Genomic DNA, 27,402 nt, shown 5'->3' on the forward strand with positions numbered 1-27,402 from the left:
GCACAAGAAAATGTTTCCAAAACTGGGTAACATTATACACCAAAGATGGCTTAGAATGCCCCTTTTTACAATGTGGTGAGCTCTTTTTATAACCAGAAAGACAGGAAATGACATACAGATTATCCAATTAATGAAATCTGGTGTTTATCTTATTTGGGTATAATATGGCAAACTTCAGCTTGGGACTGGCTGAGGGGTTGGCTGCTGTAATTTGACTGAGCCTCAGTTGCTTAGTTACAAGGGTATAAACTTTAGGTTAGGTTACAATTTGCTTATACTTCAAGCTAGGTTGTAGTTCACTATACATGGAGATTGATTGGGGCCAAATTTTATTGCTCACATACAGAGGCTGGTTTAGGCCACATTTATTTCAGTTTAAGACCAGAATAATGAGACTTGGAATTTTAGTTGAGTCCATGGTTTCCAAGTTAAAAAAGAAATATTTCAAGCTTCACTTGCAGCTCAGGTATGGTGATGAGATTGAATTCTGGTCAGTAAGATAGAAAGAAGTGATATATATGATTTCTTGGAAGTGTCCTTAAACAAAGAAGATCTGTTTTTCCTCCTTTCTTCTCACTCTTGGTTGGAATTCATGCGATGATGGCTATGACTGAAACATTCATTTTGGGCTGTGAAATAATTCTGAGAATGGATGTTAATGCATGATGGAGCAAAAAAGACAGCAGATGCCTGTGTTCCTAACATGATGGAGGACCATACAATCTTTGATACTCCTATCCAGGCATTTACACAAAGAGAAGATGATATCTTATTTACATTAGCTAGTGGGGACAAGGGAAGGAATGTCTATGGCTTACAGCCAAACCTATTGCAAACTAATATAAAGGTATCAGGTAGATGCACAGAAGCAGGGTTTAGATATTCTTCCTGTTCACCTTTTGAGTTAGAGGCAGGTCAAACATCATCATCATTTTACTGTGGGAAACTCCTTTATAAAAGTATGAATCAAGTTCTTTACTCCAGCCTCCTTCTCCTTGTCTTCCTACTTGGTCTCCAGAAATTGCTGCTCTCATCTTTTGTGTCTGTCACTTCTCATAGCACTTAACTTGTACTCTGCCTTTGTGTTTGCTGCCTTGGGTAGACTATGGGAATTTGGGGATAGATAGTGTTACCACTTTCCCCCTTTATAGCTCAAAACAAAGCATTTCTTTTTATTAAATTTTGTTTTAGTTATAGATAGACATAATACCTTTATTTTATTTATTCACTTTTATGTGGTGCTGAGGATTGAACCCAGTGCCTCATACATGTCAGGCAAGCACTCTATCACTGAGCCACAACCCCAGCCCAAAATAAAACATTTCTTAAGTTTCAGACACTCCATAAATATCCTAATTGAAATAATTTGGAGTGCCTTTTTGAACCCCACTCACTATCTATACCAATTTCTATGTCTTTTTATTCTTACCTTCAGATTTTTGGTTCTTTGGAGGAATTATTTCTACAGGGCATTCAATTATGATGCTCTAAAAATAGGAACTCTTGAGGAGGAAGAAGAGGGAAACCCAGAGAGTCCATCAATTCTCTGTAAAGATCTATATGTGGGAATATGAACTTCTGCCTGGAGAGAAGCTCCATCACTTTTATCAGAATTAAAGAAAAAAAAGTCATGACTCTGGAAGGCAAATTAAAAAAAATTCTTTGGCTAAAATTATAGCTAAAATTGATTATTGGGGGTTGGTAAGAGAAGGAATGAGATCTACTTGGATGATTCAGTTTATAAAGAAGATAAATTCACTTATAGATCTATATATTTTCTATAGTTAGGCATTTTTAAGGCTTAATTTTCTTTCTATGGTTTTGAAAAGACCTTAATCTTTAAGCCCCAAAGAAGTAACCAAACAGAAGAAATCAAAAGATACACTAGAAATAAACTGAAGCAATGCTTTATTGTAACCACAAAGCACCAATTCAACAAGGCATTGACACACAGGGATTGGACAATGTCTCTTTGAACAGAGATGTAGCAAGCCCACTTTTTCAATTTTTTAGGACAAGTACTCAACCAGAAATCAAACAAAGAATTGGACAATTAAAAAAATATTACAGCATCATGAAGGAATATATATATATAAAAATATTCTGTACTAATAACAAGGATTTTTATGTATAACTCTTGGCAATTTTTTTCCAGAAACAAATTATTATAAATACTAACCATAAAGTTAAAAAAAAAATGCTTTCTTCAGAAACAAAGAACCAATATAAGCAAATCTATGCAGAAAATACCATTACCCCATGATAGTTAGCTGGATATCCCCACCATACAACAGAGTTTCTCTATTCAGAGCTGTGACTCTGTTCCCAAAGGGGCCAGATACACCTCACTTCAAACATCGCACGCAGAAAATCCCAGTGAAACCTTAATAAGGTCAAGTGGAGGACCCTCTATAAAAAAGGGTTTTGGCAAATCCATCCAAGTAATACAAGCTCTGCGGAGCAGAGGAGTTCAAGGAAGAGAGTGATACCTTTCTATTTTTTCCCCTCCCCAAGTACTCTTGGTTTTACTCTAAATCTGTAACCCAAAGATGCTTATTCCATTAAAATATTTTTTTAAGGATTTTTAGAAAAGCAATCCATGAAGAAATGGAGAAAATCCTTGTGATTTTTAAAGCCTTTGTGGGGAGGGGCATCTAACAGTGTCAAACATCAATCTACTTGACAAACTGCACAAGGAAAACCATCTGTGTATGTCTTGTCCTTGCTCCTCCTGGCTGGATTCAGGCCAGCCGATGGATTGCCTAGTCTATCCAATAGGATAACATTCATTTGATTGAAATTCTTTACATATACACATGTATGTATTCTGTTTACAAAGTTTCATTACATGAAACCAAATTGTGTCACTGTGTATTTTTTGAGGTCTAAGACCCCAATTGACTGCACTATGAAGAGCTATTCTTCAAGTGCTTAGTCTGCAGAGGTTTTACGTGATACTCGTAGATTTTCAGAGCAGGCCCCAATTTTAATTGAAGTCCTGTCAGCACATCATTCCTTGTCATCAATAGCAGGGATTTTCCATCAATTTCCTACAATGGAAGCAGAGGGTAAAACCAATATGTTAAGTCCAAAAGCTCAAGGATAATGAAGAATGAAGGAAAACACAAAAAGTCAAACCAGTTGTCCCCAAGCTAACAACATTGCTTTTTTAGTAGTGCCAAATGGAAAAATCATAGGATCTTCTATTTTTATTTTTCATCCATCAGTTGTATTTTAGGATTAAACACAATCCACAGCTGATCTTATTTTCAAGATTACATAACAAATTTCACATCTTAAAAACTCATGGCAAATAAATGAAATACACACACACACACAGTTCTTCATGGCAAGTTTTCAGCATGTCCCCTTAAGGGCCACAGATGTTACTTCTGGAAGTTAGGAAAGGGTGGCATGGCATTTAAACTCTGACTTGCTTAGAGCCAAAGCTGATTTTTTTTTTTTAATAAACATTTTCTGCTCCTCTTGATACTGAGAATTAAGTATATATTACCTAAATGGTTCAATGGGGGTTAAAGTCTTGGCTCTCTCTGGGAATCTTGACAGTTGCAACAATGAGCATTAGTAGATGACATTCTTTAGGAGGTTGTTTCTACCCTTTAACAGAACCATTCTGTTTCACGCCAAAATCACCCTCTCCATTCTGAGGGCTCCTACCACAGTCCCACTCAATAGATCCTGAAGACTCCAAATAAACTGTTCCTGACAGCCAAAAATCCCTTCCCTGTTCTGAGTCTGTTCCTCCCATCCTTTAGGCATACAGTTAGGTGCGCTCCACTCCGGTTATTCTGGAGACTATGAAGCTTTGGGGTGAAGTAAAAATAAAAATGGTCTTTTCACTAAAGAGACAAGGTCCTAACCACAGAAAGTGGTTTGAAAACTCTAGAAAGGAAATACTGAGAATGCTGACTGCCATCTTACATTTGTTATTGTTTATTATAGAAACCTTAAACTAAGGTTAAGAATCTAAGCTGGTTCTTAAGAGAGTTGGGGGTCAAAAGATGAACTGGCTGTCCTTGGCATTTTTGTTTCTGATTTTACTCACATACTCCTGTACTTACCTGGACCATAGACAAGGGGACTATGCAACAGCACTACATGAAACTGTGACTCCCTTTTCACCAACCTCAGAGAAGCCACTCCTTCCAACTTTCTCATGTACCTTTTCAGGCAGTGAAGAAATGTGCTTTGGATGATGAGAGTATAGGAGTAACAGCTCCAGGTTAGGGGGCTGTAGGAAAACCCACTCTGTGACTTCAGGAAAGACCCCCCTTCCTCCTCTTTCTCCTCACTTGGTGATGTGGGACATGGGGTTTCTGACAGGTTTCCATGAGAGCCTGCTCCTGAGCCATGAGTGACAGAACTGAATGCTGTTCTCCCTTGAACTATGCTCTATAGGCTGTGATCCTCATTTCACTTGCCAAACACCTAGAATGAACTGGAACCAACAAGGAACTTCTAACTGGTCTATGGTGTTTTTGAGTTTTGGAAACATTTGTCAGTTACCAGCAGACAAAATGTCTTACCTTAATTTGTGAGATACAACTATTCAACACTATACCACACAAAAAAGCAATTGCTTGCTATGGTAAGAGTAGAAAAGCTCTAAGGACACAGGAACTGACTCTCTCAAGATAAAGCTTTCTCTCTCTCTCTCTCTCTCTCTTCCCCTCCATTAGTGTGAATCCTATGAGAAGGAATTTACTTTCTTTTAGTTTCTCATTTTATTGAGAAGTGATTTTGTTCCTTGGTGCCTTTTATTTGCCTTTCCATCCTCCCCTTCCTCCTCCTCCTCCTTCTTTCTCTTTCTCTCTCTCTCTCTCTCTCTCTCTCTCTCTCTCTCTCTCTCTCCTCCTCTCTCCCTCTTTCTCCATCTTATTCTCTTTTCCACATCTGGAAAAGCTTATTATTTCCTCTCTGGCCCTGGTGTTACTGGAAGAGGAGCTCTTGGTGGCTGAGCTGAAGACACGCTGAGTCCCAGGTTCCTGAGAAGCTGTGCTCTGCTCTGGGCTCTGATGAACATGGACATGGAGGAGCCCTTCCTGCTCTTCATCTTTTCTTTGCTGTTGTTTGCTTATAATAACACTTCTACATATTTTAAACAGGTTTCAGGGAAGAGGAAACTTCTTCACTTCTATGCAAGAAGAAAACTTCCTTTACTAACAAAGTGAATTTAAAAAAAAAAATCTTTGCTGATTTAAAAAAAGGTCCTTCACTACTCAGCATTTCTGTCAAAAACCAAGTATGTCTGTGAAAATTGCTAAAATTTGAATTTTACTGAACACAAAGTGGAAAACCATGCTTTATGCTCCAACTTGATTATCCCTTTGTTCAGGGAACACACTGCAGTTCACCTCAAACCAGAGCTGGTAGAAGGAAGCTCCATCTGGAGATGCTTATTATAAAAAAGTTAAAATGTATATTGTTAATTCATCCATATGAAAAATCTTCCTTCTTAAACCATGACTATGCAGCTCAGATGAATGAGGGTGGAATAAAGCATATTGGAAATGTAAGCTTCCCAGTGGGCAAACCATAGTCTGAAGCCTGTCTCCACAACTTACTGTGTGGCCTGGTAAGGGCCTAACCTTCCCTGAGCCTCAGTTTCCTCACTCACAGAATGGAAATAAAACCCTGAATGACTCTGGTGATTAGAAATGATTGATGTAAAGTGCCTAGCACAGTGCCAGTCACAGGAGGATCTTAGCAACTCCTAAGTAGAGATTTATGGGTTTTGAAATAAATGAGATGTGTTCTGAATCCAAATCCATCAGTTGCTTCCTGTCTTCAAGTGTGGGCCCTTTGGCAGAGGGAAGCAGGCATATTCCTGCTCAAGTTCAGAAAATTTATTATGATTAAAATGCTCAAAAACTACACAAAATATTTATCTAATAAAAATTGTACATATAGGAAAGTTCTTTAAGAAAGATAATAATTTGTTATATAACTCCTAAAAGAGATGATTGAAAATGAAATCCAAATTTTGCTAATCATCATGGTGTACTGGATGAGCTTGGCACTGGAAATTAAAAACAGAGATTCTAGTGTAGAGTCCATCAGTAACTTTCCATAAGGAACAATTCCTATGAATCCCAATATGTCCATTAATACAAATCAAAGGGGCTGAAGTACAACCAACTCCGAGAGAGAGAGAGAGAGAGAGAGAGAGAGAGAGAATGAGAATCATCTGTTAGTTTCAGTGAAACCTGTAACAGTGATTCTTTCAAGTGAAAGTAACATTCAAGTTCCTGTTAGGCCATAAAATTTAAAACTTAAGTTCCTACAAGTACTCATGCATTGAATTAAGGTTTAGAGTTTATAGGTTTAAATTTCCTATTAGGATGAGACCCTAGATTTAAAAATAAATGAATAGGACCTTTATATATGTTATAGCTCAGTATATAAGAATGTGCTTTAGAGTAGAACACTATTTTACTGCTTATTAGGTGGGTCCTGGGGCCTGTTACTTAATTGCTCTATGCCTCATTTCCTTATCCATATGATGGGGGGAAAGCAGATACCGAATTTCACTGAGGAATGGATTTCTGAGATAATACATGAGGTAGAATTCCAGATATCAGGTGGGCATTCAACAAATGCTAGATAATAAAACTAAGAAAAAAAGCATATAAAAAGCTTAACCCACTTACTTTTCACTCTTTCTCTCTGCCAGAATTAATCTATCCTTAGATAACTCTTTGAATTGAGCCTGACTGTAATATGGTCCTCAAAAAATGCAAGGGAAGAAAGTTGAGGTGGGAAGAGAAGCAGCAAAGAGAAAGAGGATAGGAAGGAAAAGGAACAGCTGCCAAGAGAAAGGTGACTGGTCGACACCAAGGTAGAGGAGGAAAAATGCTGAAGAAAAGCTGACGGGGTTTGTGAAGGAGTGCCCTGCAGCTGACTCAGAAGTCACATGTGTGTGGTAGTGGTTTCTACTGTCTCTGGTAGTGTGTAGGAAAGAACCAGAAGTCTGGGCTGGCGTGCAACTGTGCTGCTTACTAGTTTTTTGTGTCAACATCTGACCTGTTACCTCCTTCCTCAGTAAAATGAGAGATTTGGACTAGCTGACCTCTGTCCATTCCAGTTTAGCACATGCTCAGATTTTAAGTCTATCTGTCTTTGATAAGCATCAAGGCACACCAGCCTCCCCGTTACAGAACACAACAGCAACTCCTTACCAATAAGGTGAGGGAATCCTGTGAAATAGTCTTTCTTTTTCCACTTCAGTCTCCCCCCTCACGTGTTCTAGAACTTTCTTTGTAACCACTCTCTTGCCATTCACTATCTGACTGCAAGTAGTAACCAATTTGAAGTTTCCCATTCCACTGCTTACAAAGGGTACAAATGTCTCAGAGGTAGGGAGACTTGATCTAAAGCCCACTGATCCAAAAGTAGAAAATCCTGTGTCCAATATGGGGATCACATCAAAGAAAGAGGAGCGAAATCTCCTGGCTCTATTCATGTGGCCAGGAGAAAAATCATCTGAGAAGTGGTGTTCAACTTCAGAGGTATTCTCAAAGACACGGCGTGGCCTCTCAAAGCATTGTTCTTCCTCCAGATGTTCTTTGAATCTGCTGTCTCTTTTGTTTTCCCTTTGGATGCAGTTCCCTCTGGACCTGTCATAGTCCTTGCGCTTCTTTGCATCTGACAATACCTCATAGGCCTCTGCCACTTGTTTGAATTTCTCCTCAGCAGCCTCCTTGTCCTCTGGGTTCTTGTCTGGGTGTACCTTCAGAGCCAACTGGTGATAAGCCTTCTTGATATCAGAGAAGGAAGCATTTGAAGGTACCCCTAATACTTGGTAAAAATTCATGGTTCTTCAAATAGCCTTTCCCCACTGAGACCCTGGATTTATTTTCTGAAGAATTTCCATATAATTTTGGAAAGGAAGATGGCGGGCTATTCAAGTTTACACCTTTGGATCTTTTCACATTGTTCTTGGTATAAAGTCTTCTGGGGAGAAATACCTCTTGGGTGTAGGGATCCTCCACATGCCCCACCCTCTCCCCTTGGCCTCCACAGCTCACCATAGTGGGTGACTATGAGATCAGAATTCCAAGCCAGCAATCTCATTGATGCAGTGCTACCCTACTTTCCTATTGGTGGGAAATTTGGGGTAGATAATACACATATTGGGGAGGCTCTATCTTATTTAAAAATAAACACACACACCCCACCCCAAAATGAGCACTGAGTGGCTTGTTAGCAGAGAGAAACTATTTGCTGGCACAGGGTGGGTGATAAAGGGGCTGTATTAGATTTAAAAAATCTTGTACACATTTCTGAGGAAGGAAAAAGAATAAATATCTATCAGTGAAGAACTGGGTCACAAGACTAATCTAGGTAGATATAAAAAAAGCTAGATTGAGGGACACAAAGACTTCACGTATATTAAGTAATGCTCTTTTGGTTGATCTGTTAAAATGTGCCTTTTTGAAATTTACCTCTGGACTTAAGAACTAAACTAAGTAGTAGCATCAAATGGTAAATGCTTTTGAAAAATGGCTTTAGAACCCCAGTGTAGCAGGGGCTGATGGTTGCTCTTTATACAGGGCACACACTTCACATTTCCCAGACTTATATCTTGGTGTGGGGCCTGTGACTAAGTTCTGGCCAATGAAATGTGGTGGTTTGAAGCATGCCTCTTTCAGCTCTGGCACATAAACCACCTACACAGGCTCCTCCTTGTTCTTTTCCCTTACATCAACTGGTATTAATGCACAGATGACCTTGAAGGCTGCCAGTTAAGATGACAGAACCTCCAGTAGCTTGGGCCTTTGAGTTACAGGGAAGCGGAACATTCCCCTGACTACCTGGGATTATTTATATGAACAAGAAATAAACTTCTGTTAGAGTTAAACCATTATACATGTTTTTATCTACTTGGGACAACTTAGCCTACTCTAATACACCAACAATTTCGACAGTTTCACCTTCACTTTTACAACCTATTCCTATTATATCATCAAGAAGAGTCCCACCTTTGCAACACTGAACATCCAACATCCTGTCCCATTGCTTCCATGAAACCCACCTTTTCGTTTCAACTCCCCTGTCTCCAGGGTTATGAGTCCCTTCTTACTCTTTTTTATATCAGTCCCATGGTTCACCATGGGGGCCATTCTTCTACTACCCTCTAAAATAGCCCTGTGAGGTGATTAACCTTCCACTGTGATTACAAATACCCCATCCAGGAAGAGTCCAGTAATCCAGCCCCTCTAAAACCTACATCTGGTGCAGCAAAACAAACAACTCCCCTCAAACCAGAGCAAATAAACATAAGAAACCATGACGAGAAAACACTATACATTTGCAGTATACTACTCTCTGCTGTCAGTGCAATATATCAACAGTTCTTTTATTTATCCTTTGTCATCTCCCTTTCCCATTTCACTTGGTGTCCATTCTTAATCCTTACTGTCTCCTCTAAGTCCTTATTAAACCCTTATCTATCCCTCATCACTCTGAGGGCAGTGCTTCATGTTTAGTAAAAACAAAACAAAACAACAATAATAGAGGCTGTCAGGAACTCCCTTAATGTCCCTGAGGACAAGAAGCACTAGTGAAGGTCCTTCAGAGAAACAGAACTAAAAGGATACTGGTTAGATATAACCAAGATTCAATCTGGGAAACAATGGTGGGGGAAGGGGTTGGGGTAATGGTATAAGTTCTGGGAAGAATCTGAAGGTCTGAGAAGCAGCATTGGTCTTAGTATCTGAGGGCAGGAGAAGATGTATGTCCATGGTCAAATGGAGTAAATTCTCCCTTCCTCCACCATTTTGCATATTGCTGCCCACCCACATTGATAAGAGAAGTCTTCTTTATTCAGTCTACTGATTCAAATGCTAAACGCCTCCATAAATACCCTTACAGACATACCCAGAAAAGTTTTCTGGGCATCACTTAGCCCAGTCAAGTGAATTCGTAAAAGTAACCATTATACAAGGGTAAACTTAGATCTGTACACTTCTTCACCTATGCTCCCAACTGAGAGGAAGACACTGTTTTTATCAGTACTAATTCCTTCATATTCTTTTTAAAAATAAAATATGTGAATATTTTATTGACCACATTGACCCATCATGTATTATGCCTGGGATTACCTATAAAAAACTGTATAGCAGTAAAATGAATATAACATGAAATATGCCATGTTAACCATTTCTAAGTATGTAGAATTAATTAATTAACATTTACAATGTTATAGTCATCACCACAGTCTTTTTTTTAGCTTTTTTCATTACCACAATTAGAAACTCTATACCCACTAATCAATACGCTTTCCTTTCCAACAGCTCTTGGTAACCTCTAATCTAGTTTGTGTCTCTAAGAATTTACCTCTTAAATATTTCATGTAAGTGGAATTATATTGTCTGGTTTATTTCATATCACATAATGTTTTCAAATTTCATCCCGTTATAGTATATATCAGAACTTCAAACCATTTTATGGTTGGAATTTATTCCATTTTAAGTACATGTCATATTTTGCTTACTTATTTGCTCCTGGACACCTTTGGTTATTGTAAATAATGCTGCAATGGCACAAATGCAAGTATTTGAGCCCTTCTTTTAAATTATTTTGGGTGGAATTGCTGAGTCATACAGTTATTCTGTTTAAATTTTTGAAGAACTGCCAAACTGTTTTCCATAGTGGCAGCACCATTGTATAGTCCAACCAGCAATGTACAAAGGATCCGATTTCTCCATATTTTTGCTCCTCATTGCTCTTTTGATCTCATCCCTTTCCATAGCCTCAGGAGGTTTTGCTTCATTTAAGTGTCCTCAATTTTCTATAATTTTAACCTGTCCAATTCTTTTGGCTACTTTCCTGCATGTAAATAAGTCTGGATGTCTCTACTCTTGGAAACGAGCTCTCACACCCACACGCCCCTGCCTCTCCTTCACTGGCCTGCATGCATCCAGCACTTTCTTAACTGGAAGGAATGGGTACTCCACACTCTTCCCACCAGCTTCTTGGAATTCCACTGCAAACTTCACCATCGCTCCCAGACCCCACTGTACTTGACATTTTGAGATAATTTGATTATTTCATTTTTCTTGAAAGTGTCCCCTTCAGAGGTTTGGTATTTTTTTGTGTGTGCTGGGGATCAAACCCAGGGCCCTGTGCATGTGAGGCAAGCACTCTACCAACTGAGCTGTATCCCCAGCCCTGCTTCAGAGGTTTATACAAAACCTTTCATTACCGATTCTCTCCCCAGTTCCCTGAAAGTTCTTTTTCAGTTGCTTTTCTCTCCTAACAATTAAAACTGTGGGGGTCCTCAGGTGCTGTCCTAGGCCCATTTCCCATACAAGTGCCTTTATCCTTTTCTCTCCTGTTCTGTGTCTGACAATGACTCTCAAATCTCTGTTTCTAGGCCTCACTCTTCCTCAGCTGTCTGCTAGATAGACTCACTTAAATATCCTACAGACCCTCAAATTTAATGCCCCCAAATTCTATCTTCCCTTCAAGAACTTACCTTCACAAATATTCTGGTTAACGTTACCACTTTACAACTACCTAATCTGGATACTCGGCAGTCATCCACGCCTCCTCCTTCTCCCACCTGTGGGACTGGGATCAGTCCTATAGCTACCATAGAGAATGAGATCTGACAATTTTTCACTGTCCATTGGCAATGATCAACTAAATTGTTTTAACCTTCTTCCCCATACAGTCACGCAATGTTTTGGTCAACATACTGCATACATGATTGTGTTCCCATAAGATTATATTTAGTTATACTGCCTAGTGACCCTAGTGACCATAGCTCTCTTACTTTATGCAAGTACATTCTATCGTGTTTGCATAATGATGAGAGGCTAATGATGCATTGTTCAGAACTTAGGCCACCATCAAGTGAAGCATGAACTGTACTTTCTAGCTTATTTTTCTCTTTCCAATTCCAATGGGATCATTCAGCATCTTTCCTGCCTTCGAGTTCCTTGTCCTCCAAGCCACTTCATGAATCTTTAAAAAAAAACTAAGTCTCAGCACTGAACTCCCCATTTAATATCCTTCAGAGATTTCCTGAACCTTCTTAGATAGTCTTGTGTAAGGCAATCCAAACTCTCTGTTATTTGCACTGCTTACTTTTCAGTCCTACCCATGTCATTCTCTGTCCCATACCTACTAGTGAAACTTACTTGGAATTCTCAAGATAAACATGTTGTTTCATGTCTCTCCACCTTTGTATTTGGTTCTACCTCTGCTGGAATCTTCTGTGCTTCCAGCAGAGTTTGAATCTCCACATTTCCTGTTCATTATGCTATAAAAATATTTTAAGCTTTCAGTGGCCTTCAATTGTTAAGAAATATCTGGCATCGAAGCATCTTGAATATCTTCAGTACTGGCATTATTAAATGCTGATAAAATAATTAAAGTTATTTACAATGTGTGAGGTTTTAATTGGTCTAATTCAGAGCTAGATTTATCATGAAGCTAATGAAGCTTGGGTTTAACTTTAATAATTTTGAATTTGAAATTTTATAATTTATTTTTCAAATTAATTACAGGGCTCTTATAATTGTGTAAACTTGAGGCCCTACAAAACTTGGATTTGTCCTTGATCTAACTAGAAATATCCATTTAGAATCACTACAGTTGAATTCAATCTGGGCATGACCTAGGACATGATGCTCAGTGTTGTTCTGATTGGCTTGCCACTTAACTACTCTATTTTGAGGTGTTTAGTATTACTTGGCAATTTGTAGCAATAAGAAATTTTATTTCTCTTTATTAAGTCAGTGACTTCAGAAATTTATCTAAAGTTAGCAACAAGCCAGCTGTAAGGAAACCCCAATCTTAGTGTTTCACATGAACAACCTAAACAATCATTTGGGCATTACAGAGTAAAATACTATTCTTACTCATGTGGTTTGAGGAAAGTGAGGGTTCCATAGGGTTAAATTAATTTGTCTGTTCTGTGAGTTGTGTATTGAGTTGTATATTATTTTGTTACGATATTCTGAGAATAAAATGATCTTGGAGACACATATTATTCTAGAAATAGGATCACTGATGTCACTCACTGCTAAGTACAAGATATTTAACAATCTGAACTATATAACAGTGACTGAATGACAGATCTCTATCTTCCATCTTCACACATATGTGAGTCAAATGGAAAGAAGCATAGAAATAAATTGACACTACAGTGGGGAGAATTGTTTTTGTGACTTGAAATTAGGTTCAATTTAAGTGATGATTATACTAGAATGCCACAATTCCTCATCTGATAACTAAAAGCACTGTCAATGAAGATGGCTTTATGCCAAAGAAATTTGCTCATTTAGCTTTCAAAAAACTGACAAAGTAAATCTTATCCTAAATGTTCTCTCTGAAGAAGTTGGAGATGCTTTTGGATGAGATTAGTCAAAAAGGTCTTTCCAAAGCTTTTAGGAAAGTAGAATTCCTGAGGTACCCTTGTTTGCTAAAAACTAGATGACCCACACCCATGGGAAAGTGACATATTTTTATTATCTATTCACAAAACTCTACTGTGTCTCAAGTGGGTTATGTGTCTAATGCTGTGATTTGGAGCAGGCTTCTGAGGGCCAGTTCCAAGATTACCTCTTTGACTCTTAAAGCAGAAGCTTGAGCAATGTTCCGTCTGTTTAACTCAACATTTACTTTATAAACAATTGGGTTGTAGAAAGGTAAACTCCTCAGGCAACTGGAAGAAAATAAACCATGAATCATGACTTGCCTTCATGACCTTTACTGTAGCCTGAAAAGTCTGTTTGCCAGAATTATCACTGGCTTCTCCAGGAAGGGCTCCTTCAGCCTCCTGCTGTTATGGGCCAGTGAACCCTTTGGGCACTATGTTAGTGAGTCCCGTAGGCCAGAGTCCCCACATGGTGAACAACTGCAGATCTGATAACACAAGACACACGCTAACCCAAGAGGGAGCAAAAAGAGGACCAGCCAGAACAGTAATATAGCTTAACACACCAATATTATTGACACTGGGTCATCAGTGGTGAGTTGAGCAGGCACTTAGGACTTCCCTCTTGATAGTTCTTTTGACTTGTAACTGTTGTGCACACATAAGGTTCAAACAAAGTTTGCCAGAAAATTTGATGGAGATAATTGTGCCAGAGAAGGAAAATTAATAGACATAATTGTGATGTGGTGGCTGGATGCCTGGACAGGGAAAAGGAAGTTAGAGAAAGATCACCAGCTTAACCTATCTGCCAACCCATACCATAGGAACTAGGGACATCATTCTTGTCCTTCAGACAAATCTTGCTCAATAGCCTTGAATCTTCCAAAAGGACACACTGTTAGAAAGCCATATCTGACTGTGGTTGTTACAGCAACATAGTATCCAATAATGTACTGTGAAGACAGATTCTCTCCTAAAGGTCAGCTCACTTAATGGTGGACATGTTTGACATCAATGTTAGTATCTTGGTTAGTACGGGCTGCTACATCAAGATAGCACAGACTGAGTGGCATACACAACAGCAATTTATTCAGTTCTGGGGGCTGGAATTCTCAGATCAGGGTTGCGAGCATGGTTGGGGTCTTGGTGATGGCTCTCTTCCTGGTTTGCAGATAGCCTGTCACCTTTTTATTGTATCTTCATATGGTGAAAAGACAGAGAACAAGCTCTTTGGTTATTCTTAGAAAAGCACTATTCCTATCATGGTGCTTTATCTTCATGACCTCATCAAAACCTTATTACCTCCCAAATGCCCCACTTCCTCATACCATCACATTGGGAGTTAGGTTGACCACATTATGAGTTCTGGGGTACACAAAAATTAATTCCTTAAGAATCTGCCATGAAACAATAAGCTCCCCATATCACTGGCAACTGTACTGCCCTGTTTGGACCTACTTTTTTCAAATGTGGCTTAGTGGCTGCCCTCTATCCCTGTTCCATTTGGGTCAGATGGCTAGGCAAAGCCTTCCCTGAGGTGACTGTAGGATATGGCTATTCTTTTGGTTTCCCAGCTGCTGTAACCTAGAAATGTGCCTGGAAGGGTCATGAGTTTAGGCAGGAGGTAGCCTGCAGTCTTCCTCTCAGGATGTATTTGGTGAGTCCATTGCCAGGAAGACCCTCCTTTCCCTCTGTTTCCTTTAATGGGAAGAGGGAAAGCAGTGAACATTTCAGGGCAAAAGAAAGATATGAAATGCTTCCAGAGAATAATCCAAGACTCTTCACCCATTCCACTACCCTTCCATGAGAATGAAGGAACTTGAGCTTCTGGACTATGCATGCTTGCAAAACCTGTATTCTGGAAATTCATTTTTCAGGCTCCTGAGTTGGTAATCCCAACCAGGAGAAGGGTGATGCCCATTTCCCCCTTGAAGGATTCTGAATGAAATGTTCCCTTTCATGTCTCAGTGTACCTGATGCCAGAATGAGGTCATCCTTGGGAGAAAGGGCATGTTTCTGGGCCAAGTTCAGAGCTAGCCAGTTCCATTTCTGAGGTCATGCACAGAATCTGCAAGGACCAGAGAGCACACTGTCTTCCAGTCTGGGATGCCTGGGCAAAATCCCCATCTGAAAAGGCTTTCGGGCATCTGGGAATCTGACCAAGAGACCTTTTAGCTAAATAATTTTTGTTGTTGTTGCTAACCTTTTAAAATATTATTTAAATTTAATTTTAGAAGTGAGCTATTCAACTGCAATGACATAAAGGATATCATACCATTAAACAACAAAATAAAATATGTTAAAGCCAATCAACTTTCACTTTTTAACCTGAATTGCAATTTTCACCAGAATTTCATTATAAAAATTTTCAAACATAAAGAAAAATGGTCATCATTTTATATTGAACACCTATATCCCTACCACCTAGATTCTACAATTTATATTTTCTATACTTATCTTTTAATATATCTATCCATGTAGTCATCCCTCTATTTTATTGTAAATCCATATTTTTATGCTTTTTGAGGGAAATTGTATACATCAGTATATATTCCCCATTTTCATACCATGACTTATTATTTTTATAATTTTTTCCTTTTAAGGTAAATATATATGCTGTGTAATACAGATATGAATCAATCACATATGCCAGTGTATATGCAGTGATCGAAGCTTATACCTGTAATACAGATCCTTATCAAGATACAGAATCACCATCACCCAGAAGTTCCCTCATAGCCCTTCCCAGTCATCCTCCACTCCACCTATCTAGAGGTAAACACTATTTTTTTTCAACTATTGTTTTCCTCTTCTGAAACTTAATCTAAATGAACCCACTTAGCATGAATTCTGCTGTGTAACACTTCTTTCAATGTAATGTTTTTGAGATTCACCCAAACTGCTGGATGTATCAGTAATTTGTTCCTTTTTATTATTGGGTAGTATTCCATTGTATGAATATATCACAGTTTGTACATTCATTTTTCTAATCTTGCAATATTTGAGAATTATGAAAAACGCTGCTAAGAAAAATTTTGAACCCTTTTTATAGATGTGTGTTTTCATTTCCCTTGGGTAAATATCCAGGAGTGGAACTGTGAGGTCATGGGCAGACGTATGGCTGTTTATTTTACACCCCCACCAACAACGTAGGAGAGTTCTGGTTGCTACACATCCTCATGAACATTTGGCACTATCAGTCTTCCTAATTTTAGTTTTTCCGGTGGGTGTAAAGTAATTTAAACTTCTATTTTGTCAAATTTCCAAACTAGCAAAAAAATACATATGTAGAAGGATCAGGTTTGAAGGCAACACTAGTTAAAGAGATTGAAGTGTATGATATTAGAAAAGTTACTTTGTCTAGACTCAGGCCACACAACAAATAGCTTGAGAGAATGAGCAATGCTAATGGGATGCAAAAGAAGCAGCCAGACGTATCCTTCAGTGTGTAATTCTCCCAACTATAATACTACAAAAGTAGTTACTGCCTAGAAAACTGCAGCCATCATTGGTAGAGAAATGGGAATTGTGTTTCCTTTGAGCTGGCCTGGGTGCACCAATTTACTTCCTCATGGTCAAACATCCAGGAGGACCATCCCTGTAGAGCTGGTTCAGAGCACAAAGTGGAGTCATGCATCACCCAGACTATTCTAAGAGATGCCTGTTTCTCCCTCTCTCTTTCCAATACCAACCCTAGGTCTGAAAGAAAGGAATTAACATTTCTGAGCATCCACAATGTGCCAGGATCTCTTAGGCAATTTGCATATCTTGTCCTTTCAACCTCACAACATCCCCATATAGTTAAGCAGTGACAGTCTTGTGTTATAGATGTGAAACAAAGACTCAGAGAGCTACAGTAACTGGCCTGGGTCACACACACACAGAAGAACCAGAGTCCTGCACTATTTGACTATACCTTGTTAAGTACATGGAAAACAAATTACAGGGGGCTAAATAGTTCAGTGGGTATTGAGGCCAGCAGTAGAAGGTGCTGCATGTCTCTTGGTCAGATGTCTCCCTCCCCTCTCTCGCTCTTCTATTTTCTGCTTTCTAGTGTTTGGAAAGTAGAGCTGATTCCCTCTACCTGAGCATGATCGGTCTTTCAGAAGATGCAGGTGCAACAAGTAACAAGCTTTAGCCCTCTTCTCTGCAGCTGCAACATGTCTCAGCCTTGGGTTTTCCTCTGAAGGAAAGGAGTCATTAGCCTCCCACTTTCATCCTCCCTCCCCCTCGGTTTCTTAGAGCCTCACTGTCCCTTCACTGCTCCTTGGTCTCTTCTTGTCACTCCCTCTTTCCAGTGTGGGGACGGGAGGTAACTGTTCATCCAGAGTGAGTTACCTGTTCCTGAAAAGCACTAGCTTGCTCCTCAAATCCTGCTGTTCGGAAATAATTGACGACATCCATCACGGCCCAGTCAGCAGGATCAGGTGGTCTTCCGTTTTCCATGGAACTGCAGAACACAAACCCAGACAGTTGTCAGGGCACTGGGTGCATACAAGTAGGTTCAGGCTCACTGATTTGCCTCCCAGTGATGGACTGGGTCAACTCATTATAACCCTGGTCCTCTCTACTCTCACACAGACCCCAGTCCCCACCTTACACCCTCCAGAAGGGCTGTGCTCAGTTTTTCATTTTTTGGTATCAGATGATCATTACTCTTACTGACTCAGTCACTGCTTTTGTAATAAACTATTTGACTTCTAACATAAATTTTTCCTCACATACTTTTTTTTTTTAATCAAAGACATTGAGAGTGGTCCAATGACTTTTAGTGACCTGTAGCTGGATATTTATTCTGTACTTCACAGTACAAATATTCACTTTACAGTGTGACTCCAACATACCTCTCTCCCATCACTTGCCACCTTCCTTCTCCCCAACCCTGCACATCCAGGGATAAAGCTATATGGGCCACACTCATTCATAGACCCAGCCTTCTCACATTCTGACACAGTCACTTTAATGCTGCCTCTCCTGTCTCTACCTGACAAATTCTTCCCATTCCTACCAGCTCAAAGGCCACCTCTTCTCTATTTTCTGGCACCACCAGGCATATTTTAGTTACAATCTCCTCTGAGTTCTAGCACTCCATTCAAACTCCCATTGTAGCACCTTCCTTACTGGATTATATTTTCTACTTATTGGACAGTCCTTCCTACTAGAGTGGACCTGTGGGCTAGAGATACACATTTGAGACTGGGTCACTTCTCATTTTATTATTCCTAGTGTCAAGCATGAACTTAGGAACTCAATCAGTATTGTTCAAATGAATAAACAGGTGACAGTCAAACATTTGTGAGAGGTTCCATGGTAATCCTTCTCACTGGATTCAGAGAGGAGGGATGGAAGTAAAATAAAGAAGAGCAATGAACTGTAGTTGCTGTAACTCTGCCTCATTTCTATGTTTCAGGAGTATCTATCTGCATAATAATCACACTGTTTTCTCAATCACATTGTTCATCTGCTTAAAATCTTCCAAGGCTTTCCACTGCTTTTAGGATAAATTCCAAACAGTGTAAGTAGGCTTAGGAAGTGATTCAGGACAACGACAATCCTGCCCCCGACCTGCCCCCGACTCCACTTCTCCAGTTAGAAATACATTAGCAAGCTAAACCCACACAGTGCTTATTCTTACAAACCTTACAGTCCTTGGAGGTGGCTACTGATCAATAACCATACAGGTAAATGTACAGCTGCAAGTTGGGCAAAATGCTAGTAAGGACAGCTGTGCTGTTCTATAACAGGCTTTCCTATGGAAGTTTCCTTTGGTAAGGCCCAAAAGACAGCTAGAAGTTAACTGTATGAAGTCAGGTGAAGATCATTCCAGGCTCTGCAGCAGGAATATATACAGCCAAGGCAAACATACAGGTCTTAGAAGCCACACTGAGGCTTAGGAATTTTTGCTATGAGCACTAGGAAGTTGTCAAATGGCCTCACAGAAAGGGGGTGACCTGACCAGATTTATATTTTGAAAAAAGAAGGTATTGGAGAGGAGCCAGAGAGGAACAAAAGGCACAGTTGAGAAGAGAACTCTGTTGCGTTCATCCAGGTCAGAGATCATGGTGACCCGGACTAGAGTGGTGGCTATAGAAACAGAGATAAGAATGTGGATTTAAAAGCTATTTAATGAATAAGACTGGCATAACACAGTGGTGGACAAGACATAGAGAAGGAAGGGGATGGAAGTGTTGTGGAACTGAATGGGAGGTGGTACCTTCACCAAAACGGCATCCCTAGGTTTGGTTGGACATACTGAATCTGAAGTTCAAAACAAAGGAGTGAGCTGGAGATACTCATTTGGGAGATAGGCATTCAGATGGTGATTGAAACATTAAGAATGAGAAGAAAACTAGGTTTAGAATTATATTGAATGAAGTTCAACAGTTAGTGAAAGTTGAAAATATTCATGTTACTTTTAATAGAAATGAAATTACCCAGACTTAGGGGACGAATTTCTAAAGATCTTCAAACATCTAAAAGTTAAGGGTCTAGCTATCTCATTCCCAGCTAAATGCTTTGGTCATGGCAAGAAGCTGAAACAATTGATTAAAAAATTTTAAACCAACTTCTGCTCTTGTTAAAGAAGAGGGAGCCACTGATCAATAGCACATGTGATTGCTCACTTCTCAATAGCATTTACTTCTAAAACATTTAGAGCCGATGCTTACTAGTTGGAACTGTTTTCCTTTTTGATTTAGAGACTATGTACCCATGCACCCATATGTGTGTACACACACTACTTCCTAGCATTTAATAGGCAACCTACACTGGGAAAAAAACCTACTTTCACCCTAATGTTGTCAAACATTAATTATGTATTTTTAAAATCAATGCTAAATGTTTTCTTTTCAAGTATCCATGTGCTGGATTTTTCTGTCATTCTAAGAACATTAGTAATCATAAGCTGACACCAGGGACCCTCTTCGAGGTACCATTTTATTTTTCTGTCCTGTTTAAGGTGAATTTGAAGAAATGTCTGGGCAGAAGTTCTTTGTTCTAGCAATTCTTTTAAGTTTTCTAATCAGCTCATTTCTAGCAGTGAGCAGAGTCTGACTGGACACACTTTCAAGTGACTGAAAAATATCTGAATTCACTCTCCCTATGAATGACTTCAGTTAGCCACCTTTCCTCATAAAGAAGAGTTATCAATTGTAATAAGAAAGTATGATACATTATTATTTTAGGATGGAAGGCTTTCCTGATTCTTATTCTGTTTCAACATTATCACTTTAATAATTCTGAAATATCATGAGTACCAACAATACCACAAATAATAAGGACTTTATAAAACTGCTGACCATGAAGAAAAGGAGTGACATGAAACTAAGAACTCTCACACCGTTGTAAGGTGAAGGAATTCACCCAGAAGAAATAAGGACTAGAAACCAATGGATACATTTCATGATTGTTCTATGTAAGTTTAAGCCTGATGGCCCCCAAATCACAATACTTTAGAAAAAAATGACATTAGATGACTCATTTCCTGAGAAGAAAATCCTATCTATCTTCTCTGTAGCTCAGCAACACCTAGCACAAGTCTGACTGGTACATAGTTTATATATAGCAGAGATACTGTTACATCAAATGGACTAACAACCAGAAAGCACTTACAGTCTATGAAATGCTCTTCAGAAAAGTTCAGAAAGGGTAACAAATTCACCCAAAGTGCATAACAGATAAAGCCAAGGTTGGATTCTGGAAATGCTTGGTTCCAACCTATCCTTTTCCCAATGTACTCCCTTCACTGATTCAACAGCTATTTACTGAATGCCTATAGTCTTCTCAGTACTGTGGTAGACGCAGGATTACAAGGACCAAGAATGAATAGTTCCTGCCCTCAAGGAGCTGGCAATCTAGGGAAGGAAGGCAGGTGGAAACAGCTGACTCTAAGAAATACTAGAATTGAGGGGTGAATAAAGTGCTACCAAAGACACATGCAATGGAGGGCATATTTTTGTCTGAATTGAACACCTGGAGATTCTCTATGACAATTTAGAAGGACATCTATGGCTCCAAACACACCGAACTGGGACTGAGAGTTTGCAGAGGCACGCACACTCAGGTGCACATCACAGCTTCTACGTTGCTGATGATAAAGCAGGATGGATGATTTTGTTGAGCCTTTCCAGGGGTTTTAGTGATGGTTTTAAGGAACTTGAGATGATTCAAGGTAGCATGAAGGTAGTGGTGAGGTGGAGGTTGGGGATAGCCAGAGCCAAGGCTAAATAATATCTGGCACTGCAACATTTTGGAGGTTAGATTAAGTGACATTTATTCCTTCAGGGAAGGCAATGTCTCTCCTCAAGGACTGAATATTTATGGCCAAATTGAGACTCTTAACTTTATTCCCTTATAAGTGGTCCATTCTCTCCACATCTGTACTTACAATGTATGCATATTAGACTTCAGAAGGAATTTAAATGTTACTTATTAAAATACCTCCCAGTTGGTGGCTCCATTGTGGCTGCTAATTTTGCACTGATGAAATGAGAAGGCAGATAGGGAAGTTCCATGTCATTGGGTATTTATTATTTATTATCATTGAAGCAAAGTGTTTCTTAGAAAATAATACATGTTAAGATAATAAATACTGAGTATTTTTCCAGGCATTGGAATCTACGAAGCATACATTTTGCTGCATTATAAAAAATTAGCAAGAAATGAAGGGCATAATTTGTCTTCAATTCCCTCTCTTAATCAAATAAATGTTTCCATTTAACCCAGTCACCTTTTAGCCCTTGTGCATATGGTTATGTACGTCATGTGCTGACAAAATTCAATCATGTGTGAATAATTCACACTAGGAAGTGATTATCCTCTAATTAAACAATCACCTCACTTTGAGAGAGAGCTACAGAGACACGATCATGGGGACAGAAATGCCATAAATAACCATTTGGCAGATATAATACAGATTAATTGAAGGCTTTTTCATATGGGCACATCATAATTTTAAGTGCTGGCAGCAAATGCCTCCATTTCCCTTTACGTGCTGAGAGGTGGGAAATAGTTGAAACGTTCTCTAAATCTAGCACATGTGTGTTTTATGGTGCTTATGATATTCTAGATTCTGAAAATTAAGCTAAAAGGGTACTCTAGATAAACAGAATCCATATGTGATTTTACAACTCTATTATATTGATTCACTGCATTTCTGTTTCAAAGTTCAGAGAAAAAAAAAAGGATACTTTAAACACTGGTTAACATATCATGGTGATATTTTTGGTGCATTATTCCTTTTTACAAAGCTAATTTTGAATGTTACTTATTTTTACACTTAAAATGCACTCTAATTCTGTACAGCCTTAATCTTTCTAGATTATTTTAAAATTAAATTACCCTGCTCCTTGCCCATGTCTTAAAACAGCCTTTGGCTAAAAGCAATTTAATTCTGAATCTAATGAATTAATTTATCGATCCCTTTGCCTATAACATATCTAAGAATGAAGCAACTAAATGAGCTTAGTTTTCTCCTCTATTCTGCTTTTCCTCCCTCTTCATGCTAACAAGCAGGGATCTGGCTAAAAGGCAGAAAGAGAAAGGATGAGACAAAGGTTCTTGACAGGACATTTTTCATTTAAAAATACTCAGGTAAATAGGAGTTGACTGCACTGGCTGCAGCATACCCAAATGATGAAAGCACTGGAAAAGCAAAGAACTCATCAAGTCTTCAGTATCTTTTAAATTCTTTAGCTTAGCATTCAGAGACTTGATTCAAAAGTAGCTTTCTAATTTGTACTAAAACCCAACTGGGCAATAGCCTAGACTTGCCCACGTCTGTGGCTTTGCTTATGTCACTCCAATCCTTTCTGTTCAACTTTGAGGGCTTACAGTCTTACTCATTTTTAAAGGTACCAGTTAAATGTTCCCTTCCGAATATCTGCAATGAATATTTTACTCCAAACATTGATTGATAAATTTTAACCTGTTACTATGAGCTAGGTCCTTAGCATTGTAAATGCACAGTATAGTGAGGAGGATAATCTCAAATCAGTTGTGACCTGAAGAGAGTCATGTTTGTTCTCTGCCTTATTCCAAAAATTAGTTAGGCAACAGAGTGAATAGATGATGGATGGAAGGTAACATGGCAATTTGAGTTAGGCCATGCTAGGTGTGTGGACCAGAGGCTTTGGAGCTCTGAATTAGCCCCAACACCAGAAGCAGAAGCTGGGGACAAGAGGGGAATCTTCCTGCACCATTTCTTTTCTCTTTGATAGGTATCTTCCTTGGCTGCTGACTTTTCTCTCAAGTATTCTGTCCTTGGACACCTCTCCCAGTACCTTATCCCATCTTTCTTTTTGAAAATAAGGATGGATCCTATGAACAGCCTTTTTTCTTACCTGTTAACTTCTAGTACAAATAAAATCCTCAACTAATATAAAGACACTCCTTTAAAGAGTACTCAATGAAGTCTTGGTTTTTACTTATGACTGGGTAAAATTCACGCCAAATACAAACATATCCTAATTATTAATGTTTAAAAAAGTGGCCTAGACACTACCAAAAGAACTCTCCCTTCCTGCCCTGAGCCACAGCACAGTGGTCTCTTCTCCAAAGGACTTAGGTATAGCTTTGTCACTTAGACAAACTTGGTTTTCCTTCTATAAGGATCACAGTAGCAAGACAGAAACTGTAGAAAACAGTATTAAAACAGATATAGTGCATGTCTATGAATTCTGCTGGCCTTGACTGAAACCCCTGTTGTTTTCACACTTAAATATGACATCTTAATAGGTACAGTTTTATGAATTTTACTCTTTTGAAATGTATATTTATTTTAGGTTATTATTTGCTATAGACAAAATGGTATAACTCAAAAATAATAAACAAACTCAATTCTTAATTATCACTTATTTGAAAGAAATATTCAGTTACTTATCACAAGGTCACATATCAGAATGAGCAGACAGCAATTAAGTATTAGCTTCTCTTAGAAAAACAACACTATGCCAGCTATAAGTATCACTGTTAATTTCTACTTATTATTCACATTCAAGAAATCATTCAACATAGAAAGAGTGGACTGGAACATACTATAAGCCAAGTGAAACCAAAAGCCCCACACAGAACACTCATCCTCAACACAGCAGAGCACAATTCTTGTCAAGCAATGCAACATTCTCCAGGGTAGAGCTCATGTTCTCACAAACCAAGTCTTAACAAATTTAAGAAAACTGAAATCATACCAGCTCTCTTTTTGACCACAATGGAAAGGAAACTAGAAATCAGAAGCAGAAGAACAGCTGGAAAACTCACAAATATGAATTTATGGAACTTAAATGATACACTTTTGAACAACTAATGGATCAAATAAGAAATCAAAAGGTGAATTAGAAATTGAGATAGGTGAAGATGAAAACACAACATACCAAAACTTAGGTCACACAGTAAAAGCAGTCCTAGTACTAAGAGATGTTTATAATCATAAATCCCAATCTTAAAAAAAGAAAAAGGAGCTCAAATAAACAATTTTACACATCAAGGGAATTAGCAGAAGGAAGGAAATAATAAAGATTAGGGAAAAAATAAATGAAATAGAGAATGGAAAAACAATAGATAAAAACAATAATTCTAAGAGTTGGCTTTTGAAAAGATAAGCAAAAGTGACACACCTTTAGTAGACTAAGGAAAGAAAAGACTCAAAACAGAAATGGAAAAAAGATATTACAACCGATATTACAGAAATGAAAATTATCGTTAAGAGACTACCATAAGCAATTATAAGACAACAAATTAGTAACCTAGAAAAAAATGGATAAATTACTAGGACATACAACCTACCAAGACTGAATCACGAAGAAATAAAAAACAGGAACAGAGTGGAGTGCAGTGGTGTGCCGTAATCCCAGCAGTTCGGGAGGCTGAGGCAGGAGGATCATGAGTTCAAAGCCAGCCTCAGCAACAGTGAGGCATTAAGCAACTCAGTGAGACCCTGTCTCTAAATAAAATACAAAATAGGGCTGGGGATGTGACTCAGTGGTTGAGTGCCCCTGAGTTCAGTTCCCAGTACCAAAAAAAAAAAAAGGGACCAGATATAACAAATAAGGAGATTGTGTCAATAACCAAAAACCTCCCAGCAAAGAAAAGCCCAGAACCATATGGTTCTACTGGAGAATTTTATCATTTAAAGAAGAGTTAATACTAATCTTTCTCAAATTCTTCCAGAAAGCTGAAGAGAAGGTAATACCTTTTCTGGTTTATTTATAACAACTTTATTCATAATTGCCCAAACTTGGAAGCCACCAAGATATCCTTTTTTTTTAAGATGCCACTTTGTTTTAAAATTTGTTCTTTTGAGATATGAATTAGAATGTATTTTGACACATTACACATACATGGAGTATAACTTATTCTAATTAGGATCCCAATCTTGTGGTTGTAGATAATGTGGAGTTACACTGGTCATGTATTCAAATATGAACATAGGAAATTTGTGTCTGATTCATTCTACTGTCTTTCCTAAGCCCATCTCCCCTCTCTTTCCTTCATTCCCCTTTGTCTAATCCAATGGAGAAGGGAATACTTCTGAACTCATTTTATGAAGCTATCTTTACCCTGATACCAAAGTCAGAAAAAGATGAATCTCCGCATCATATATAATCACAAGACTGGGATTCTAATTAGAATAAGATGTACTGCTTGTTGGAACAAATATGTCAAAATATATTCTACTGTCATGTGTATCCAAAAATCTAAAAACAACAAAAAATTTTTAGAAGATTAAATGAGAAAAGAATACTACAGGTCAATATCCTTAATAAATAAAGAAGAAAAAAATCCTCAACAAAAAATAACAATAACAACACCTTAAAAGAATAATGCATCATAATTAAATGGGGTTTATTTCTGGGATACAAGGACAGTTCAACATATGAAAATTAATATGCACCACATTCACAGAATGAAGAATAAAAATTGCAAGATCCTTTTAATAGATAAACAAAAAGTGTTTGATAAAATTCAACACCTTTTTAGATGAAATCATTATACCCAAGAGATTCTTGCATTCCCATGGTACTGCAGCACTGTTCACAGAAGCTAAGATAGGGAATCAACCTAGAGGATGGTTTCCTCTCCCATCATGGATGAGTAAAGCAAATGTGATACAGACACACAGTGGAATATTATTCAGTCATAAAAGAATGGAATTCTGTTATCTGCAGCAAAACAAATGGAACTGGAGATCATTATGTAAGTGAAATAAGGCAGACACAGAAAGAAAAATGCCACATCATGTTTTCACTCATTTGTAAAAACTAAAAACTAAATTCAATCTTATAGAGAATGGAGTAGAACGGTAGTCCCTTGGGACTGGGAAGAGAAGGGAATAGGGGAGAATGGAAAGAAATTAAGGGCCACCAGAACACAGGGAGAGTTCATTTTGATTTTCTATAGCACAGTGGGGGTAATTACTGCTTAAAAGGAATATTTCAAAGTGATTACAGGAGAAGAGTCTGAAATTCCATTCACATTTGTAGAGATGGAAGTGCTTATTACTCTGATTTGATTATTATATGGGTATACATGTATCAAATTATCATAATGAACTTTATAAAGATGTACAAATGTCTCAATAAAAAAATTCAACATTCTTTCACGATAACGACTCTCAACACACTAGGAATAAATTACTTCGACAGAGTAAAGGCCATATATAAAAAGGCTATAGCTAACACCATATTCAATCATGAAAACTGAAAGCCTTTCCATGAAGATCAGTAACAAGACAAGGATGCTATCCTTGCCACTTCTATTCAGCACAGTGTTGAAAGTCCCACCAGGAACCATGCACTGCAAGTACTGCCTCTTGCAAAAAGGCAAGAAAAAGAAATTAAAAGTATCCAAATTAGAAAGGAAGAAGTAAAACTGCTCCTGTTTACAGCTGATAAGATCTTATGTATAGAATACCCTAAGGGCTCCACAGAAAAACTGTTACAACTAATAAATTTTAGTAAAATTGCAGTACACAAATCAGCACATAAAAATTAGTTGTA

General features: G+C 38.3%; 1 protein-coding gene across 2 annotated transcripts in view; it reads right to left on the reverse strand.

The window, feature by feature from the left end:
- Positions 1-1,891: 1,891 nt before the first annotated feature.
- Positions 1,892-27,402, reverse strand: part of Samd13 (sterile alpha motif domain containing 13) — a 51,909-nt gene continuing 26,398 nt past the window's right edge. For both annotated transcript variants that reach the window (XM_047517630.1, XM_047517622.1), the window contains 2 exons: positions 17,747-17,858; positions 1,892-3,050 (listed from right to left, as the gene is read on the reverse strand). In XM_047517630.1, coding sequence (XP_047373586.1) covers positions 2,907-3,050; positions 17,747-17,854 — 252 coding nt within the window. In that variant the 5' untranslated portion in view covers positions 17,855-17,858 and the 3' untranslated portion in view covers positions 1,892-2,906. The remainder of the gene's footprint in view (positions 3,051-17,746; positions 17,859-27,402) is intronic.

This window comes from Sciurus carolinensis, chromosome 1 (assembly GCF_902686445.1).
Source record: "Sciurus carolinensis chromosome 1, mSciCar1.2, whole genome shotgun sequence".
Taxonomy (NCBI): domain Eukaryota; kingdom Metazoa; phylum Chordata; class Mammalia; order Rodentia; family Sciuridae; genus Sciurus; species Sciurus carolinensis.